The following is a 22,414-nucleotide window of genomic DNA, read 5'->3' as shown; positions in this document are numbered from 1 at the left end:
TGGCGGGGGCGGGCGGGGCCTGGCGGACCCCGTTGCACCTCAGCACCCGCCGCAGGAGGCGCGCGCGAGGCAGGACGTGCGGCTGGAGGCGGCCGGCGGGGGCGGCGCTTCCGCTGTGGATGCGGAGGCTCTGGGCCGTGGTCGCGCGGAGCACGCCGGGAAGCAGCGCGCGAGCGGGGCGGGCCCTCAGCCTCGCCGGCCGCCGCCACCCGCCGCCGCCCCCCGGCCCCGGCCCCGGCCCCGCCATGCCCGGCAGGAACAAGGCCGCGTCCAGCTGCAGCTGCCCGGAGCTGCCGCCGCAGGCCGGGGAGGGTGGCCGCGACGCCAAGGGCCGGCTGCTCCCGGAGCCCGACTCGGAGGGCGGCGACCGCCGGCCCGGGCCCGGCCTGGGCGACCCCGACATCGTCAAGTCCCCCAGCGACCCCAAGCAGTACAGGTGAGTCCCCCCGCGCTTGCCCCCTTCCCTTCCCAAACGGGTGCCCCGCGGAGCCCGTCCGGAGAAGTGCCCGCTGCCCTCCCCCCAAGTCGCGGGTTTCGGGTGAGAGCGAGGGCACGGGCGTGGGAGCTGCTTCACGCCCCGATTGAGCAAAGCGCTCGGAGGCTGAAACGCGGTCCGGCTCCTCACACGGCGTTTGAGCGAATTAGTGCCTGGTTTCCTTCCCGAGGGGAGGGAGAGGCAAGGTGAGTTGTCCGCAGCGGCTCCGAACGCCGTCCAGAGGGGGCCGTGATCGCTCCTCGCCGCTGCGCGCGGGCTCCGGGAGCCCCTCTGAAAGCAGAACAGAGTTTTCCTGAAGAGCAGGCCGGGGGGCTCTGGGGCGCTGCGTCGGACGTGGGTGCGATTGAACAAGTATAACGGTTTAACTAATGTCAAGAGTTGTGTCGAGCGTGTTGGACGCCCCCACGTCATGTGAAACCCACGTCCTTTCCTCGTTTTAGGTGACCGCGTAGGTAGCAAGGTTGTCGTTTTCCTTTCCGAGGGAGTTGGTCTCGAACCATTCATACGTCCGCTGAATTACCGTGCAGCGCTCGCTCTCCCGATTTCGGAGGGAATAGGGGGAAGCCGGCGTCTGTCCCGAATGAGGTGGCTCCAGTCAGAGCAGCCTGGAGAGCGGCCTGCGACTGCAGCCCCGTTGATCAATAAGGGGTTGCCGGCTAGCGAGTGTTTTTTTGTTTTTTTTCTGGATGGGTTTCTGTGAAGAATAGAGGCAAAAAAATGTCAGGGAATATTGTCGCCTTTTGATGAGTAAAAAGGCTCGTACTAAACTCTCGGCTGAGTTCTGAATTTGCAGCGACGATGAAAACGAATGAAGTGACCTTCCTGCTGCCTGCATGGAGAGGCTGCATCATCTGGCGTAGGAAAACAGCTGGCCCGTTCCCTTGCCAGTCCGCTTTGTTCTGTCTTGTCCTTCTTCCTGCTTAGTTTTTGTCCCACTTATTGTCAGGCAAGTCTGATGGAAGAACGCCATGTATGTGCTGTTCCACCGGTGAAAATCCTGCGCTTCCCTTGCCTCTCCCTCCAGGGAAAGAACGGTGACTGTACCAAGCACTTCTGAAATTTTACCCTTAATAAATAAAACTCTTGACGTTTCCGTCCGCTATGCCAAACATGTGTTGCAAGCAAAGGATCTGAGACGTTTTAGCAGAACACATGCTCTCTTCATTGCTGGACTCAGACATTCGTGTTTCTGTCTGTACACTAGCCCTTCTAACATAATATTAATTTTTCTCCAAGAGAGTCTGCCGTTCTCTTTATCAAACTGCACCTTTCAATCTTACATTGACACTAATCTTACAGAAGGAGTTCTGATGATGGTGGAGTTTATTAAAAGTAAACTTTAATCTAACCTGGGAGAGGGAAAAAAAGGCATGTTTGCATGCTCTGGTATATGGCATGCCTCAGGATTTGCTTTCCGGTTTAGCCTTATTGCTGGATTTAATTGACTTGTTTTTGGATGTTTAAAGCATTCTGTAAACGTTTAACTTAAACTCACATGTATCTCGGTGTTTACTCATTACTTTAAAAAGGCAGTTACTTTGTTACATTTAACATGCTTTGAACTTGGATGTTTTGTTTTGTTACCAAGAAATGCAATAGCAGACAAGACATCAAGTGTCTGAAACCTGTATCGGTGCTGGAATTTTAGTTTTCTGCATGGAACAGCTCTAGCCTGCCGGCTTCTGTATGGCTGACCTGAGGAAACACCTTGTCATGAGAGCACAGCTTCCAGTTTAAACATCACGGGGAGGACCATAGTTCCTGTTTAAAACAAGAACTTTACTTTCATTTATTAATCTGTTTTCTGTGTGGACACTAACAAAAACCGAAAAACTAACCCTTCTAAAAAGCAACCAATATGTGCTATCCTTGCTCTTTATTTTGGGTTCAGTGATTGGCTTTACTCAATGCTCTGCATACTAATTAGTGTTCAGTCATGTATTGATTACACTTCTGTCCCTTTCCATCAGAGTAAAACGTGGAAAAAGTAAAGGACACCAGTCTCGCCTGTCCTCTCTACTCAGCATTACTTAACTCTGTTCTGGAGTCTGAAAGCTAGTCACCTTGAAATAGATGCCTAAATTATCTGCTGCCCTGCTAACGGAAGCTGTTTCTCTGCCTTCTTACATAATCTTTTCAGTCCCTAGAGAGAGTTAGGGCATGAGTAACAAAAAAGTGTCATTTGTTACTTATTTATAATAAAGCAAGAAAATGGAGATGTAAAGGCTTCAGTAGCTAAACAGGCTTTTATTAAACACGACTCCACAATTCTTTTGAAAACTAATATACAGCTGTTCAAGATAAACCAACATAATTGGAAGCAGATGGCTACACATTGTGGGACCATGAAAAAGCTGAAGCTAATTTTCTACAGCAGCGAAGAAGATAGGGGTGCACTGTAGTCATCCCAAAGCTCTGATGAGGCTTGCTTTCTGAGTAAATGCTGTAGGGTCAGCAGTTGCATAGTTAAAGTTTTGTAAACAGCTTTCCAAATTTGTATATATGTGACATTATTATCAAGCAGACTAAACTATTGTAAGCAGTTCTGTTATGGAAAACGTCTCTCATGCTGCTGTGATCTCCTGACTGCCTCCACTAAACTGAATGAAGGATGGACATCTCCATTTGTTGAGAAATAGGACCATTGTCATGGCTGTGCGTAGTATGGCTGAATCCCTTTCCAGACTGACAATAATTGTAGTTGGCAACTTATTGGGCTTTTGAGGTTTAGTTTTGATCTTTCATATGTTAAATCACAATAAAGGCTTATGGCTACTGAGCAGAAGAACATGAGAATCATCTGGGAAAGATATAGAAGCAAACTTCTTGGTCACAGTGTATAATTTAAGATGCCTTGTCCAGGGCACAGGTACTGAGAAGATGTGTCATGGCAGCAGTTTACAGATTTGTCACCTCTAGAATAGCAAGATGGCCAGTATGATTATTTCACTTGGATTGAGGCAGCGGCAGTTTTAAGTTGTGGCGGGACAAGTGATATTTTACACAGATCAACCTCACTTTCCCTGTATATCTGTGGATACTGTTTAAATAAGACATGCTAGAGGAAAACAATGACTTGGATTGTGGAAGAGCTGCTAAAAAGGGATGGTTATGGCCTCATTCCTAATACAGGTGAGCAGACCCTTGGAAAACCCTAATACACCTGGAAGGGTGTTAGATCCCTCTTTAGAGGGACTCTGGTGCATGGGTCTGCCTGCATAGAAACAATTTCTTTCTGGATGTATTTTTCTAAGGAAGGTAACCCAACCTTCTGTTCGTAAAGCCCTGCTGCCCCCACCCCCCGTGCAGCATGTAATAGTTCAGATACAGTTGTGCAAAGTAAAAGCTCAGTTTTTTTCCTCTACCTCACAGTAAAATATCAGTCTGATTTCTACTAATATTATTAGGTACTTCCGTTTTTCTCAAAGTGCTCGTCAAACTCGTCTCGTGCTTTGGTTCCACTTTTAGTTTGCCAAATAATGTGCTCTGCCTTTACTTGATTGGACACCTGACAAGTCCATATTTCATAAACCTTTCAAAAAGGTCTGGCTGATTCGCTTATAAAAGGAGCTTATTCGCTTAAAAATAAAACACAGTGAAGTTTAATAATATTACACCTCCCTTCTAGGCTTTGCAATAAATGAGTTGGGCCTCATTTATCCTCAGCTGAATGCAGTTAATGTTATAGGAATTAATGTGCGGGGAGACTTTCTTACAGAAGTCAAAGGCACATCATGTCAATGGTACAAATGTAAGGGTAGGCTAATTTTTTTCCTGTATTCCCATAGTATGTAAGAGCTGTGGTTGTCCACAAGATGCCTATTGTTATAGGTGCTGTAAAAACATATCAGGGAGACTCTTCCTCTTCCAAAAAAACTCAAGATTACTTTTAGTATGAAACTTCATCTTGTTCAGGTGATTTCAGGGCCTGGTCTTGCATCAGTGTTTTCAGAATTATATTGGTGTAATATTGTCCCATATGGATTATATAAACCCTCAGACCAAGTGACTTTACCTGGTCTGCTGGAGTGTTACCCCTGAAAACTATCAGGAAACTCTTACTGATATAGATTGTCTGCAGTTCTCTCAAGGCAAACAGATTATTATTACATGTTTTCCTGCCATCTGGTGTTGAGGTGCTGTGGTAGCATCCCTTCAGATAGAGATGTCAAGCTCACCTTGGGGCTTCTTGCAGGCTGAATCCAGCCTGGGGCACAAGAATGGTCTGGGGGCAGCAAGGGGTTTGGTTGCAGCAGTGGGTCCAGAGTTAGCAAGTGGTTTGACGGCAGGAGGGGTATGCTGGTGGTCCTGGGTGTAAGGGACTGGTCCGGGGCAGTGGCAAGCCAAGCTTACGGCCAACAGCCATAGCTAGTGGGGCCAAAATTTTTAATTCTACTGTAGGCCTGGTATGCCAGATAGAACTGCTCCTTCGGCCACATATTTGACACCCCTGTCCTAGGATAAGCCACATGTCTGTTAGATACTTTGGTATAGCTTGTATTGGTGTATGGTACAGATATAAATTATGCCAGAGTTCATGGTTGTCCTCTATTACTTCTGTTGAGGAGCCCCACACAGTTATGGTAAATCTGGAAACTCCCAAATCTGGCCATTCAGAGGTTTTAGGAAGCAACTGATGTCCAAGTATTCACACAATTGTTCTCCTAGGTACATCAAATTGCAAAATGGATTAAGTGCACTATTGATTTCGGATTTAAATAACATGGATGGTGCTCCTTCTGCACTGTCTTCAGAAGGAGAGGATGATGATGATGAATCAGAAGATGAAAGTGATGAGGATGATGACTCTGGGGCAGAAATTGAAGATGACAAGGAGGATTATGATGATGAGGACTGTGACGATGAGGAGGAAGAGGAAGAAGGTGAAAATGATGATGGAGAGGAACTCAATGACCCTGACAGTGAATTAGAAGAACTAGTAGAAAAGGAAGAGACAAGAAAGAGGGGCTGTACAGAAAAGCAGGTATGTATTAATGCTATAAAATGAAAAATGGTTACATGGAGAACTTCTGCTCGTTTACAAACTCTGTAGCTCTTGGTTGGGCGCTGCTTCTGACATGGTCCTCTGTTCCTGTGTGTCACTACCTAATCTGTCTTAGAGCTTTTATGGTCGTTATCACTTTTATGCAGAGACCCTATCTTTCTTACCCAGAGGAGAGCCTGTGCTGTTTCTCAGATGCAAGGCCTGCCCAGTGATTGCCTCAGAATGGAATATAATGTAGCCCTTGTGACTACTTACAGACATGACAAAAAAAAAACAAACCAACCAATAAACCGCTTTAGTTTCAGCTCGGCATGCCCCCATACTGAGCGCAGTGCGTGCCCAGAAGAGGCACTGTGTTAGTTGGACTCAGCTTGCCCAACATCTGTATAGATCACACACTTCAGCAGGGGCTTTTGTCACTTTAACCTAAAGCTGATTCTATCAGCTATTAGATAAAAGTGCCAAAAAGCCCCGCTGAAGCGCCTGATCTATACAGACACTGTGGAGCTGGGTCAGACTAATGCACTTCCTCTTCTAGTGAAGTGCTGTTTTGTTTTGTTTTTGGGTTTTTTTCTTCACGTTGTCAGTGGCCTGTATGTCCACTTCTTCTGTACCAGGTGGGGAATAGAGTAAATGTATGATAGCTTTGAAATATCCCCTTACTGGTCAGATGATGCTTTTCCTGGAGAAATAGCTCACTGTGAATGTTGTGTTTTCTCTAGTCTGCAGCTGCCCTTTGTGTTGCTGTTGGTAGTTTCTCTGATCCTGAAGATCTGCCTGGATTAGCACACTTTCTGGAGCACAGTATGTATCTGCTTATATTTCACTCTTTTCTACTTCTGTAAAAGGTATGATTTTTAGTTTAGGTAAGAAGCAGCAGCATTTTTAAAATGTATAACTGCTCTTTCCATTTCAGCTAGTCAGTGTCTGACACTTTCCTACCATTTGCTTAGATAAGTTAGTGTGTACACAACACACACACAGCACATGGATGGAGCAGTAGTGCAAGGTTCTATACAGCTTGCTACTAAAATGCTTATGTTGATCTGAAGGAACTAGTCACATCTAAGAGTGATTGAGTAGTTGACTTCCTTGTTGGACAGCAGTGACTGGGACAGTGGAAGATTATGGATGCAAAGCAGCTATTTCAGAACTCTACAACTAAATTCAGAACTAGTGTAAGCAATTTCACTTACGCTACACCAGAATTTGGCTTCCAGGACCAGTGTCTTTTTTGCAAAAGAGTCCATTTGTGCTCCAAATGTGATTGCACTGAAGGTTAATGAAGAACATATATATGAGACTTGGGCACACTCTGTCATCTGCTTTTACATCCCCTTTCCCATGTCCCCTCACTCCTCTCCCTATTCCTTCTTCCTTTTCCTTTAAATCCCATTCCTGCATCTCTTCCATACTTCGTTCGTTCCTTCCAGCAAGCAAAGAATGTGTAATTATTTTTTATGGAAATTGTTTAAATGCCCTCCTGAATTTTTTGCTGTACATGGGTAACATTTCACAAATTAAAAGAAGTACCCCCTCTGACAGGGGCAGATTGTAGCAGCTTACAGCCTAAGTGTTGCCCAAGGTTTGATTTGAACTGACAGTGGCTGGTACTAGGTCTGGTCTGTTTCCCTTTGAGTGACCCGGTTCTTAGGAATGCTGACCGACTTGAAACCCTCTCAGCTACTTTGGCCATTCATGATGTGAGCATTAGGCACGTGCCTAGCAGGCCATGGGCCATTTTCCCAAGGTAAATTCTTTCTTTTAAATTGCATTTTCCACTTTACTTTCTCAAATGGGTGCAGTGAACCAGCTGAATTAAATGTGAAGTAACAGAGACCTAAGAACATAACATGAGAGCTGCCATTTTTTGGGTCAAACCATAGTTTCATCTTGCCCCCCAGCATCCTGTCACACAGTGGCACAGTAGATGCTGAAAGGGACAGTGAATTGGGTATGACCAGGGTTTTTTCCACTGTTCTCACTTGCAGCCTCCAGCATTTAATTTGGATCATGATCAGAGTCATGGTTTGGTCACTCTTTATTCCTAACAAAAGTTGGTAATATTTGCTGAACTTAATTATTCCGTTTTTAGATAGGGCAGGGCAGGGGGGGAATTTATTCCTTTGCTTGCATGATCCAAAATGTAGATTCCTCTCTATCTGTCCCTCTGCTCTTGAGAGGCTGCACATGCAGAAATGGTGACTTTTTTTTTTTTTAGAGTAGCAAGTTCTCAGCTTGCTGTAATGGAGTTGGCCTTCCTCTATAATATAATGGTTGATAAGCCCACAGATGGCATATCGATGCACTTTATATACAGGATTATTGGTATTAGATTCAGTCAAGCTCCAATTTTAAAGACTACTAAAACCAAGTGTGTTCCTCATTTCTGAAGCTTTTCGTTCTTTCAGCTTGTCTTAGACTGGGCAGTTATTGTAGAAATGTTTCTCCACAGCCTGCCTGGAGTACTTATTTACAGCTGTGCCATTTGGGCTTGAAATATTTTTATTCTGATCGATTTGCACGGTAAATTGACTTTTCATAAAGGAAAATGGCAATGGTAAGTGCAAAGCAGTGGAAGAGCAGGTCACCTCTATTTAATTACTTCTCATTTTAAGCGAGAGCTGTGCATTTTTGTAGTTGTAATTTACAAATGTGTATATCTCTAATTTGGCTGATTCTGTTCCAGTGGTATTTATGGGCAGTTTGAAGTATCCAGATGAGAATGGCTTTGATGCATTTCTGAAGAAACATGGGGGCAGTGACAATGCTTCCACTGACTGTGAAAGGACTGTCTTTCAATTTGATGTACAAAGGAAATACTTCAAAGAAGCTCTTGACAGGTAACTTAATCACACCTAATAATAACTACATAGTTTGGTTTAAAATAGATTAATGGATGTCTTTGTCTGTCAGAGAAGACTGTATAATTTTTCATTGCCTCATCTGGACCTGAGTGAAATGATCCTCCTGTTGCTGCACTTCTTTAAAATCCTTTTCCTGCAACAGGGGATCCTTAGGGTGCAAGGAGTCCGTGACTTGGCTTTGAATATTTTGAAACCTTTTGAGGTAGCGTCTGTTTCCCACAATACTGTAGGTATTTTTAATATACATACCTCCTGTGAGAAGAGGGTAGACCTCACTTCTTTTAATCTAGAAAATTTGGATTCTATGGTTCTTCATATTTTTGTGTTTGATTCTTTCCTTTTGTTAACTATGGAGAGAAGAAGCTTACCTAGAATTGTTCAGTGACTTGTATTTTTTAAATATGTTCCTGTATAAACTTACCTTTTTTTTTATCCCATGGGAGGAGGTGGAAGCCTGGACTCTTATGCTGTCATGTAGAACATCAAAAAATGGAGTTAACATGCTCCAGTTTATTCAATAAATGATGTATTCTGTGACAAGAAATATCATTCAGATTGCTCATTGAATGACATGGGATGTGTGAAAACATTGTTTTCCTGCACAAGGGGAAAAGTCCCTGGTAAGAAGTGAAAATGAAATAGTTCTGATACCCAGAAGCCTCCTAGGAGTACCCTGCAAATAAGCATTTTTCTCAAAGCCACTAAAATGGTGCTTAAGCTGAATTCTGCCCTAGAATGTGCACCCCTTAGGATTGCTGGTTTCACAGAGCCTAAAGCATACATAACAGCACAAGATTTAGCTTTTTAAGGATGGCTATCCGCTCGGCTTTTGGATGTTTTGAAGGGGCCTAAAGAGAAGCAACTCAAATATTAAGAATTTTCACGTGAGGAGAGATTGCAAAGAACAAACTACTTAGTGGAGAGGAAAGAAGAACCCGATAGAATGATGAAATGTACAGAGGGAGTAGACAGGTGCTCCTGCTAGCTTTTGATATATAAATTCATAGACGCTAGGGTTGGAAGGGACCTCAACAGATCATCAAGTCCCACCCCCTGCCCTGGGCAGGAAAGAGCACTGGGGTCACATGACCCCAGCCAGATGCCTATCCAGCCTTCTCTTAAAGATCACCAAGGGAGGGGAGGGCACCACCTCCCTTGGAAGCCCATTCCAAATTCTGGCCGCCCTCACCGTGAAGAAGTTCTTCCTGATATCCAGCCTCAATCTGCTTTCTGTCAGTTTGTGACTCTTGTTCCTTGTTACCCCAAGAGGCGCCCTGGTGAACAGAGCATCTCTGATCCCTTGCTGCCCCCTATAATGAATTTGTAGGCAGCCACAAGATCACCTCCTCAGCCTTCTCTTGCGGAGGCTGAAGAGCTCCAGGTCCCTCAGTCTCTCCTTACAGGGCTTGGCCTGCAAACCCGTCACTGTATGAGTGGCCCTCCTCTGGACCCTCTCAAGGTTATCCACATCCTTCTTAAAGTATAGTGCCCAAAACTGGACACAGTACTTCAACTGTGGTCTGACCAGTGCCGCGTAGAGGGGAAAGGGGATGTGTTAAAGGTAATTTTTAAAAATCCGATACTCATCCATATGTTGTTACCTTGCCTGCCCATTATCCATCTCTCTGTGTAGGGGAGCAGAGATTTGTTGGCTAGCAATATTCATAGATACAGGTAATAAAACGTTAATGAGTTTAAACGCTTATGTTTTTAGGGCATGTTTTAACAATTTGTTGCCTGGAGTTAGGAGTAAACTTTCCCTATGCTCATTTTGTTTCCCCAGTATGAAGAGTTAAGAATTCTTGCATTTTTCTTTGAAGCATCCAGCTACTGCTGGAGATAGGCACCAGACTAGATAGATCCCTTGTTTGGTCTTGTAGAATCATTCTTAGGATATTAAGGCAGGTTAAAAAAAATCCTGCATCTTGGGGCTGCCCCCCGTCAGTCCACTTCAAAGAGCAGAGGCATTGCCTTTGTTGCTGAGAAGATGAAAGAATATGCATTATTTTCCTATAAAAGCTTAAAGAACTAGTGATGATAAAGTCTAGGATTATTAATTTTCTTCCTGAATCATTGCAAAAATCTGATCTTGGGCATTGGTAATGTGTGTCACCTATGTGCTTTTCTGTGGTTTGTTTCTATATGTTTTGTTATAGAAAATAGCCTGCTAATATATAAATAGGGGAAAAATTAAATTTCCTGGTATTTCTTTCTTAGGTGGGCACAGTTCTTCATTCACCCATTAATGATCAGAGATGCGATTGACCGGGAAGTTGAGGCTGTGGACAGCGGTAAGAATAATTGTCTTTTAACTGCATGTGCTTTCATCGTAATTCTTCAAAATAAATGTTTGGAGCTGGGCGTAACAAAATTGCCAAACCCCTTACTGTAAGTGCTGAGTTTAGGTAGATGCTGTTTTCCCTAAGCATAGCTAATTAATTTCATTTGTGATTTTTCCGCATGATTGTAATGAAGTCCAAACTGTTCTCTAATAGGACACAGTTGTTTGAGTTTCTATCAATATGGCAGTAAGCCTAGTCCAGAAAAACACTTCTGAAGTGTTTTGCTAATTCAGTTGTCCAAGACAAGCCAGTTGTATAGAGTGAAATAGAGCCTTAACAATGTTCTTTAAAGAAGCAAAAATGTCTGATGCCTTCACTTGATACTGAGGCATAGAATGAAAGTCTGAAAGGGGTACGTACACTTGTAAAGGCACGTTAAGAAAGAACAACCTTTAAATTTGAATCTAGTAATGAACCCAAGCTTTTTCATCTCTTTCACTGAAAAGAAGGGTTAAGTGGGGCAGTTGGAACTTTCAAAGCACTGCTTTTTTCAGTGTTTCTTGGGGGTTTTGAGTTTAATAAATGTTAATAAAGACAATTCAGGAATTTCTTCTGTTCTCCATTCATAACCCTACTGGAGCTCCAGGGTAGCTGAGAGAGAAACTTTTATATACTGAAAGAAATAAGTTATATTTAACACAATCTGTAGTCATTTTTCCTTAGTGTCCTGATTTATGAAAGATGATGATGGCCCTTCGTTGCCACTAAGCTCTGTGGGGGATGAGGGCACTAAAGATATCACAGAATTGGGTACTAAATGCCGCTTCCCCTCTCTCCCCTTTATCTTCTCTTTGGCTTTTCTTGATAACCAAGTGGGTCTTTCTTTTCTTATTTTGAGCTTTAGTGACAGTGATATGGTTTTACTATTTGCTGCTTTTTCGTGCATCTTTTAAAAGAGCCTGTCCAGAGCTGTTCCATGTACTTTGCGTCTCCTCTTGAATGCTGATATTTGTTTCATTAGAATATTACCTCGCATCCTGATGTTTAATACAGTGTTTATTATTTAAATGAACAGAGTATCAGCTAGCAAGGCCCTCTGATTCAAACAGAAAAGAGATGTTATTTGGAAGCCTTGCCAGACCTGGGCATCCTATGAAGAAATTCTTTTGGGGTAAGCTCTCCCTTGCTAAAAGGTTAAATAAATATATGTGGTACAGGAAAAAGTCGTAAAATGTCTTAATGATGGCAGTTTGTGGTATTGCCCCAAATTCTGGCTGAAATTAGTTAAATTAGCTCTGAGCTCTTTGTGCTACTATTTTGAGTACACTTTGGGACAAAAAGTGCTGCATCTACTTAAGATGCTGTTCACTCTAGCTCAGCTCCCATTTCATGTTAAAAATCAAATTGCTGCGATTTGTGGTAACTTATGATTGTTCTTGAAGGCACCTGTGTTTTGTTTACTTGTTGTTTTTTTTCATTCAGAGTCCTTGAAAAATGAAGTTTGCATTTTGGACATGCAAAAAATGTATTTGTGGATGGTTTCTAGGAGAGTTTTTAAAAGCCATGTGATCTTCCTTGCATCTGTAGAGGCAGCTCAGGAATGGCTTCACTGTCATTCCACACCCTTGTGAGTGGGATGGGCGGAGGGAGAATTCACTCCCCTCCCAGATGGTCCAGTTCCTTTTAGAGTCCATTGTCAGCAAGCCCCTTTTGTGCTGCTCTGCATAAACTATAAGGCAGGGCAGGTTGTAGATCAGGTCATCTTAGAATTGTAGGTTTTATTATTATTCTCCAAGTGCTTTTCTCTTCCCTATTATGAAAGTCATTGTGAGCAGGAGAAACAAAACCGGTTCTACGCAAAGCGTTCTCCAGTACACAGTGTAGACGTGAAAAATGCCCAAATTGCTTTTTCTTCAGACCTTTCGTAAAACTCTCAAGTGTTGTATAAACAGTAAGAAAGTAGAAAGAAGTATCATTTCAGAGTCTGTGTTCCCTTAACCCTAAATTTCCCAAAGGCTTTGATATGCTAAAATTTCTTGGGTATGGACAAGCCTGTATTTATAGTGGTTTCAGAAGGGCAGGGAATGCTGCCGAGAATGTTAGGCTGTTTGAGCCTAAGCAAACGGTCCCAGCTGTGACCCTGGAAAAGGCAGGTTTAGAGGGATTGGTTTTGCTACACTCGAAGCACTACAGGCTCATGCACAGATACTAATTACTGCGTAACAGTTGCTGTACAGTCTTAGCAGCAGCTCCCTCCTCTCCTTTTGAAGCCACTACAAAGTATGTTTGTTCATACCCCTTGGTTGTACATTCTTAACATTTCTTCTATTTCCATGGCGTTAAAACACTCAACCTGATCTGCATCTCTTGTATATATAGAACTCTTATTAGTTTAACTGGGAGTTTGGGTGCACAAGGAATCTTACACTGGGCCCCATGTTCAAAAAAACTAGGTGTATGAGGCTCTGGAATAAGCAAATTCAGATTCCTAAACATTTTTTTTTAAATGTTTACAGGTAATGCAGAAACTCTCAAACATAAGCCCAAAATGAATAATATTGATACCTATACCAGGCTGAGGGAGTTCTGGCAGCACTATTACTCTGCTCACTACATGACTTTGGTTGTCCAGTCCAAAGGTAACATCAGTTGTGAAAATATCAGGTGTGGAAATATTAATGCTCTCAGGGATGAAAATGTTGAAACTTGGTCTGATTGTTTCACCTCTCCTTAGGGCCTGTATGTTTCCAGATTTTTTTCTCTCCAGTGAAATATTAATATGGAGGCTCTACTTCTGTATAGATGCTAGGAGTTCTGTGGTTTTGGGGTTTTTATTTGCGACTAGGGACAGAAATTACACACAAACCATTATACATGATCAGAAACTGGTTCAAATCTGTAACACAGCAGAAAGTGCACATAAACTGTTTTCAAAAGGACCAAAACCAGTTTAAAATAAACATGGATGGATGTAGTATTGGACTCAACTGATTTAGGTTAACTTGGTTTATTGAACTTTTGTCCCAGATGCCCTCCAGATTCAAGTTAACTCTCAGTCCCTCCAGCATCCCCTGCAAACCCCACCTCGCAGGGTGGGTGGGCTAGCCTTGGCCCAAGCTGTCTGCTCCAGCAGAGCAGGGAGGCGTGCTCTAGCAGCCCCTGGTTTTTGGCCTGGGCTGCTGCAGGCCTGTGGTTGCATTTCCGGAATCAAAAGTGAATGTCTGTTCACTTGCTTGCCGGTTCAATTTACATAGCTTAGATCAACTTGAAAAGATTGAATGGATTTAGCCTTGGGATTTTTGATTGGCTTATACTTAGCATGTAAGAATGTTGGGAAATGACAGCATTTCATTGGTGAAATGACCCTGTACTGCTGATTTCTTGTGGGATGTGAGGCACTATAAAATGACATCCTGATTGATCTATCTTTAGCATCAGTTCAGCCAGAGCACTTAAAGCATTGGTGGAAGGACCAGTAGCTAGCCAGGCTTTCTCCAATCCATTATTTTTGTGAGCTGTTAACTTTTAATAGTATGTTCCTTTTTCTATAAGGAAGAAAGGGGAAATAATGCTCCTCACTTGACACACAGTACTATGTTACCCAAGGCATGACTACATTGGCTTGCATCACACATTTCTGTATAAGTATAGTGCTTAGGATTGTCTAATGCATCCTATGGATTTTGCAGATTCCAAAGCTGTTGAAGTTTTATCATTTATGTGTAGCCTAGATACCATTACTTGTAATCCCAGTCCTATCTGGCCTGAGATTATAGGAAGCATATGAAGATCAAGACCTGATCCATAGTTAGGTTTATATTTCTTCTTCCCTTACAGAAACTCTAGATACTTTGGAAAAATGGGTGACAGAAATCTTCTCGGAGATCCCAAATAAGTAAGATTTTCTGATTACCTGATTAGAAGTTTGGCTGGGTTGATCTAGCTGGGGATGGTCCTGCCTTGAGCAGGGGGTTGGACTACATGACCTGCTGTGGTCCGTTCCAACCTTAATTTCTATAATTCTGTGAAGTTGTAAAATGATACTGCAGACTTACGAAATTCCATTTATGCAGCATTCAGAAGTGTTGACTTCCTTGAATGTATTGCTACCTGTGTTGATGAAATTTTCTTCCCTGGCTGAGGATAACGTTTAACTTTGAAGGTTAAAGGTTGGCATTAAACAAAATACAAACTTTCTAATCTCATTGCCTAGGAAGAATTTAGCCTTTAAACTGCTGTGAAGTGTTAGCCTTGATTGGCATTTGCTATACCTTGTTGCTTGATGTGATTGGATGAAGAATTATAATCTGTATTAGAAAGATTCTAAACCTTGTATACTTACTTAATGTCAGGAATCATTACCAAAATGCAGGTGTGGCAGTGGATAGACGCTGTCATTTTCCAGTGACTGTGGTTTTTCAGACTGAGGCAACCCAGAGTCACTACATTGTGCTTGCTGGCTAAAATTGACATTGTCCAAAATTTGTTACCTTTAATATGGCTGAACTCATCAAGAGTGGCCCTTCAAAAAGCAGATTTTAAACAGAATTGACCTGTTGTGGCTGAAGATTTTCTTGAGAACCCCCTCTCCCCTTAAACGTTTTGTTGAGTTTTATAGATTGCTGACTAACTGATTTATGCTGTGTTTAAAAAAAAAATTGTCAGTAGTAATAGGCTAAGGACTGATAATGTATCAGTTATAGGATGTGATGTTGACTTGTCTATTGGAGGGAGAGGGGCAGTAGAATGAAGATACTCTTTTTACCTGCTGGGTATTGAAGGGGCAGTGGGGGAGGAGGGATTAAGTAATGTAGCAATCGTTTACATGAGTTCTTGCTGCTTACACTTAACATAGCTTATAGATAACTACTGAAATGTGAGTTTCCTCTTTTCTCAGTGTGCTCTTACTCATATTTGGGCTCAAGTGTTTAACTTTGCTGGAAGTAGAAGGTTGCAAAGAGACATTTGTGCCCCTTGTCACACCACAAATGCCCAGAATGGTGGCCTGAACAGTAGGCGGTAAACATCTGTGCTGTTTTTTTGTGATGGACATCTGCTTGCCTTAAGTCTAGAGCTATCTGTGCTGTCCAGTTGCCTTTGGCAGGGGCTCCCTTCAGGGGAATTTTTGGGGTGCACAGGATTGGGTCCCTACAGCCATGGTAGCTTGTAGAGGCATACCCCAGGACTCCCTCAGCATAGGATTCCCTGAGCATATATATTGAACTGCTACACCCTGACTCGGAGTCCACCTGTGCAAATGGAGGAGAGATGTCCATTTGCAGAGGAGCACCCTGAATTGGGATTCAGGACACAATACAGGCACCTGCAGAATCCCTTACTGGGAGATTCCTGAGGCACACCCCTGCAAATGAGGGAAGCTAGGGTTTCCCCTTTTGTAGTTGTCCCACAGGATTGGGTTCCTGAAGAGCCAGAAGTGGCAGGGGTCTGACCTTGCAGGACAGCAGGCAATGTCTGTGTTGTCCAGCGAAGCAGATCAGCTGGGCTGGGACAAATCTCAGCACAGCTGATCCCACCCATCAAGGACAGTGCCTGTATACCGCTGAAGTTGGTCACAGACAGGGAAACTTCTTTGTGAAGTTGCGCTGTCTGCTTGCTGTCAGAATGCAGGTAGTAATGTGGATTTAGTGCAGGGGCAAAGTGCAGCCCATAGGCTGGATCCAGCTGTCAGTGGGCTCCATTTCCCAGGAGCCCCTGCCCACATAGCTGGGGCTGGTCTCCATGGAGGCTGCAGCTGCCTTGTCATAGTGCGAGGCTGGGGTTGCCATGGAGACTGGCCCCAGCTGTTGTGGCAGGGCAGGGGGCTGCTCTGGAGCCCTGGGAGAATGTGGCAGGGGCACCTTAGTCCATCTGGGGCCAGGGCAGAGCCACAATCTTCAGCCTGCACACTTCGGGCAGGGGCACACAGGCAGCAGATTGCAGCTCTGCCCTGGCTCCTTGCAGCGGCGCCAGCCTGGTCTGGAGCAGGGGCAGAGCCTGTGCACTCCTGCCCTGAGCATGCAGGCTGCAGATCGTAGCTCTGCCTTGGCCCCAGACTGGGCTGGTCCTGCCACAAGATCCCTGCCCTGCCATGCATGCCCTGACAGCGTGGCTGGGGCTGGTCTCCATGGCAACCCCAGTCTTGTGCTATCACTGTGCAGCTGCTGCTGGGGTCTCCATGGAGACCGGCCCCAGCCACGCGATCAGGGGCTGCTGGAAAATGGTGTCCGGCTGCCAGCCAGATCCACCATTTTGCCCACCCCTGATTTAGTGACAGTCCAGAACATCAGAATCACCAGACCCTAAAATGCAGATATTGTTGGCCTCAGTATTGCTGAAGTGCAAAGATTACTTCTGTATGGCCCTCCTCGTGGCATCGCAGTGGCTTCCACTCAAATATCAAACTGTATTTTTGAAGACAAGTACAATGTGCTTCATTTCACCCTTGATAAAGCAACCCACTTTTGGTGAATTCTGCAGCTTGGCATACATCACACGGTTCCAGGTCCAGCACAGTTATTTCACTATTTCTGTGGGTAGAAATCAGCCAGACTGTTCAGTTGTTACCTTTCTGTGACAGCAGGACCAGGTCAAGGTTATAAAGCTCTTTGGCCTCACCTCCAGCAGCAAGACTGTGACTGTAGTGACTCCATTTCTCAGCAGCCCCTGCCCACATAGTTGGGGCCTGCCTTAGTCTCCGGTGTTGTGCTAGTTTTTGCGATGTTTGGTGCTGTGGATAAAATGAGGAGTAGATGATGTCCCAGTAACTTGGGGAATAGGAAAGGACATTTGGGGGTCGTTGGGGACTAGTGAACACTGCGTTGACTTTTAATCAGGATGCGGTGGTATTTGGAATATGCCCCTGGTAAGAGTTGCATCCTGTTGTGTGAAGTTTTAAGGTTTCCATCACTTAACAATGATGGGGGCTTGTTCTCGTCCTCCTGGATTGTGAGTGGTAATTGTGCTGTGATTTTTGTTATGTTTTACTAGTGGTTTTTCCAAACCAAACTTTGGCCATCTGACGCAACCATTTGACACACCAGAATTTCACAAGCTTTACAGAGGTGAGTGAACTATGTTCCTCTTTTTAAGTATTGAATATACCACAGTGCAGAATTTTTGTTGCTTTGAAATTTTAAGAAGATTGACTTACCATTGTTGAGCTTCTGCTATAAGTAGTTTTGTATAACTTCCCCAGTGTTGTGTTTTTCATTTAATAAATCTCTTGCCCATTGCAGGTTGCTGCTCCTACTTCTCTCTAACACCTTTGCATTTACAGTTAGTACTTTTTTTTTCCTGTACAGTTGTTCCGATCAGAAAAATTCATTCACTGAGCATCACCTGGGCACTTCCCCCTCAGGAACAGCATTACAGGTAACATGATGTTGCATCTTACTGATGGCACACTTGTGGCTTTAGTGAATGTCTATACATCTTGCTAATAGCTTGGGCTCTTTCAAAATGATTTATATTACAGTTCAGACTATTTTAACTCAAAGTGTGTATATAGCAAGGTGATGCAAACCTCTCTGTAAATGAGGTCACATTTGTTAACTCTGTTTTATATCGATTTAACTGAGAAGCTGGGGAAGAACCAATGCAAAGGTTGTTAACATCCGTGTCTAGTTTTTGGTTTCATAGTATCATAGTAGCTAGGGTCAGGAGGGACCTGAACAGATCATCTAGCCTGACCCCCTGCCACAGGCAGGAATGAATGCTGGGTTCACAAGACCCCAGACAGGTGATCCTCCAACCTCCTCTTGAATTTGCCCAAGGTAGGGGCGAGGACCACTTCCCTGGGAAGTTGGTTCCAGATTTTGGCCACCCTAACTGTAAAATATTGCCTTCTGATCTCTAACCTAAACCGATTCTCCGTCAGCTTATTACCGTTGTTCCTCATCACCCCAGGTGGTGCTGGGGAGAAAAGGGCTCTGCCTATTTGCTGTTGATCTCCTCTGATGAGCTTGTAGGCAGCCACCAGGTCCCCCCTCAGCCTCCTCTTGCTGAGGCTGAACAGGTTCAAGTCCCTCAGTCTCTCCTCATGGGGCCTGTCCTGCTGCCCTCTCACCAAGCGGGTGGCCCTCCTCTGGACCCTCTCCAGGCTGGCCACATCCCTTTTGAAGTGCGGTGCCCAGTACTGGACTCAGTACTCCAACTGCGGTCTGACCAGTGTCGCATAGAGGGGAAGGATCACCTCTCTGAACCGGCTTGAGATGCACCTTTGAGTGCATGCCAAGGTATGGCTGGCCTTGCTGGCTGCGTTCTGGCATTGGCAGCTCATGTTCATCTTGGAGTCAATAATGACTCCAAGATCCCTTTCTGCCTCTGTGCTTTCAAGGGGGGGAACTCCCCAGCCTGTATGTATGATTGGCTCACTGCATTCTGTAAACCTAAATTCCCTTGTATAGTCAGTTAGATTTAATCTTCTTGATGTTGCTGTTTAAAGGTAACATAGGTCAAGATGGAATATAATTAAGTTTATTTTTGTAGTGATTTGGGATTTCTGTATGAAAGATGCTTTTACCTCTTGGAATTTTAACTTTATTTTTTTCTTTACAGGGTGAAGCCACTTCATTACATTTCATGGCTGGTAGGTCATGAAGGCAAAGGCAGTGTTCTTTCCTTTCTTAGGAAAAAGTACGTATTTTTCTTCAAGAATACTCTAAATATTGCTTTTATTGTAAAGTAGTGATAGGCAAATAGTTCTCTGATCTAGTAAGGTTTAGTGACAAAGCTCTACAGTGATGCTGCTTAAAGTTTGCAGGAGCCAAGATACTGAAGATGCTCTTGGAGCTTACCCTTATTTCTCCATAGTGCCAGATACTCCTGTGCTTGGACTGTTTGTATCTCCAGAATCGAAAACCAGCGCTGTGTGTCCTATAGCTGAAAACTTGAAGGCTTCACAAGCAATTCTTGTCAGAGGAGGGAATTCGTCTGGCAAAGTTAATTCTGAAATTTAATTTGCTGAAATATTTTTTTAATATCTCAAATGTTTGAGAATAGGCACTGCATACTTAAATTGCAACTTGTATTTTAAACAATTAAAAATCAGGTTCTCTTATCTGCAAAGGCCTGAATTCAGAGCAATTCCCTGCCCTGCAATGGTTTCCGATACTGTGCCAAAAAAAAAAAAAAAGCCAGAAGCACATAATCAGTACCAGCAGGTGACTGGCAGTTATTGTTTGTTTCAGCATCATTGATTTTTTTTTTTTTTTTGGTTCATACCAAATACTTATCATGAAGTTGAGTTACCCTGCTTGAATGTCCTGTCTGTTTCTTATTTTGAATTTCAGAGAGCTTAAACCTGTGCTTTATGAATTGGTAAAAAGACACCTGGTTACAGGTTGTTTCGGGTTCACTTTGAAAGGGCTTGCTGTTAAGCTGGTCAGAAATAAGCTAGAGCAATGATACAGTCATGCTGCTTAAACTTCAGAAAAGTTTTTAACCAAATGTTAAATAGTTGGTTTAACTCTACAATAGGTTTTGGGCTCTTGCATTATATGGAGGAAATGGTGAGACAGGATTTGAACAGAATTCCACCTACTCTGTGTTCAGCATTTCTGTTACTTTGACTGATGAAGGCTACAAGCACTTTTATGAGGTAAGTTTCACTGCAGCTTGGACTTCATATCAGTCTGTTATTTCCAAGTATCAAAGTAGTTCATCAGTTTTGTCTTTCTGCCCTCAGGTTGCACATGTTGTATTTCAGTACCTGAAGATGTTACAGAAAAGAGGGCCAGATAAGAGGTACGTGGATGAGACCCAGTGGTCTGCATTGTTGCACCAGAAATTTCTGAGCTTTCCCCTATTTGCTAGAGGTGTGTGTTATCTCCTCTCTAGTATGTACATATCAGAAAAGTGAACACAGTGTGACACTGGTGGAAAATATCATCGTTAAAAGGAAAGGGAGGAGTTGTAGGTCACCATAAAAAGGCAGTGTGATGAACAGCAGTGAAATGTCACTAAGTCTTGCCAGCCGTGCTGTAGCAAAATTGAAAGGGTGAATAGTCAGGGAACAGCTCTTTTAGCTGAGATTATATCCAGGTGAGTGACTGCAGTGTAATCCTTGTTGATGTGGGAAATTTGTCCCAGTTTAACTTCAATTGTTGTTTAAACTTGTGCAGTTAAAATTGTGCTAACCCCTGTTTACGTGGACTTTTTAGTTTGGTTCGATGTAAAGCCGTTCCTAATTGACTTAAACCCATTTAATGTGAAATAACAGCCTTTTGCACTGGTTTAACTAAATTGATATATACTAATACTTATCAATCTGCATGTAGCTGTGTCCACAATGACAGATGGAAAATGGAAAATTCTCTGCTTTAGGAGTTGTTGTAGAGTTCTCTCCATCCCAAACCCTGAGCCTTAAGCATTTTGCAGTGAGGTGCATGGTGGTCAAGGCAGGTGACAAGAAGCCAGGAATTCCGTGTGTGCTACTCTTAGCTTTTTAACTGGTTTTGCTGTCTAATCTTGACTGTTCTATGCTTTAATATCTCCATCTCTGTATGAAAAGAGATAAGAACTTGCAGCAGTAATGATAGCTGACTGACAGTATTAAAATGCTTTGAGATTTCCAGTTAAAAAAGGATTTATGTGTGTACTTCTACTGCACTTTCACCAGATTCCAGATCTTATAGATGTATAATTATTGTGAGAAACTGACTAAATTAATTTCCATTTTGTGATGTCTTACCTAGACATGGTGTTTCTTGGTCACTTGTTAAAGGTATCAAGGTGATGGGAAAAACTCTTCTTTTACAGAATTTGGGAAGAGATACAGAAGATTGAAGCTAACGAATTTCATTATCAAGAACAGGTACATGTCTATAAAGTATCTGATGAAGATAAAGTCTTAAATTTTTAGATTGCTGCTGGAGTTTTTGCTACATAACTTAGCTTAGGAATTTACATGGCCCTGATAACATGTGACTTTGAAAACATAGATGAGATAAGGCAAAACAAGAAGGTTAAGCTGAAAAATTAACATCACAGATAGAATAATGTTAGACTTGTGAACATGTCCTTTAACAAAAGCAAAATATCATGCCCCCTGCCTCCCTGTTTAGAGCGATTAATTCTTTGGTGCAGAAACCTTGTCTTATTTTTCTATAAAGGTTTTGTCCATTAATTGTGGTGTATATATGAAGAAGAAGAGTGTTTCTTTAGGCGTACATGCATTATGTCACCTGCAGAACAGATCTTTCTTTACACTTGTGCTTTGGGGAGTTTGCAGAAGAGTAATCTTGAGAGTTAGGGATGACCTTGTTCAACAAGAGATGAAGTGTTAACAAAACGCTTGTTCACGATCACAAGGTTGCATAGTTAAACCTTTGAACTTCGAGTTGCTGATTGGGTTACTTCATTGTAACTGCAACCACTGCACTGTTTTCCTTTTGTATGCTTAATAAAAGATTTTTTTTAAGCATTTGAAATGTAAAAGTTGTGTGCATAGCAGAATTTAATTGGCTGGCTAAGATTCCTATACAGAAAACAGAAGGAGAAATATAGGGGAGGATCAATAAGATACAGAAAGAAAATGACACACAAGGGAAAGAAAGACCTTCAAATCTTACATCCCAGCTGTTCAGAATTTAGCTGCAGTCATACCACCAGCACAACAGAAAACCACCCCTCTCTAGACACTGATTCCCCAGTCTGATAGCCAAAGAGCCAAGTATAAGGGGTTAATGGGTCCTCCTTTTTAGCTTCTGGGAAAGTTGGAGGATCCTTTTTTAAACAAAAAAAATGATGATCTTTGTAACATTTC

At 43.1% G+C, this 22,414-nt stretch overlaps 1 protein-coding gene across 1 annotated transcript in view; it reads left to right on the top strand.

Moving 5' to 3' along the window:
- The first annotated feature begins 202 nt into the window (after nt 1-202).
- Nucleotides 203-22,414, top strand: part of NRDC (nardilysin convertase) — a 40,673-nt gene continuing 18,461 nt past the window's right edge. Inside the window, exons 1-14 of the mRNA XM_006262236.4 lie at nt 203-436; nt 5,165-5,480; nt 6,224-6,305; nt 8,191-8,344; nt 10,586-10,659; nt 11,726-11,821; nt 13,167-13,289; nt 14,488-14,545; nt 17,638-17,711; nt 17,952-18,021; nt 19,207-19,284; nt 20,128-20,248; nt 20,336-20,394; nt 21,409-21,463. Coding sequence (XP_006262298.2) covers nt 246-436; nt 5,165-5,480; nt 6,224-6,305; nt 8,191-8,344; nt 10,586-10,659; nt 11,726-11,821; nt 13,167-13,289; nt 14,488-14,545; nt 17,638-17,711; nt 17,952-18,021; nt 19,207-19,284; nt 20,128-20,248; nt 20,336-20,394; nt 21,409-21,463 — 1,551 coding nt within the window. The 5' untranslated portion in view covers nt 203-245. The remainder of the gene's footprint in view (nt 437-5,164; nt 5,481-6,223; nt 6,306-8,190; nt 8,345-10,585; nt 10,660-11,725; nt 11,822-13,166; nt 13,290-14,487; nt 14,546-17,637; nt 17,712-17,951; nt 18,022-19,206; nt 19,285-20,127; nt 20,249-20,335; nt 20,395-21,408; nt 21,464-22,414) is intronic.

The sequence above is a fragment of the Alligator mississippiensis genome, chromosome 5 (assembly GCF_030867095.1).
Source record: "Alligator mississippiensis isolate rAllMis1 chromosome 5, rAllMis1, whole genome shotgun sequence".
In the NCBI taxonomy this organism is placed as follows: domain Eukaryota; kingdom Metazoa; phylum Chordata; order Crocodylia; family Alligatoridae; genus Alligator; species Alligator mississippiensis.
The sequence above is the reverse complement of the archived record's forward strand: the minus strand, read 5'-3'. Positions and strand labels throughout refer to the sequence as shown.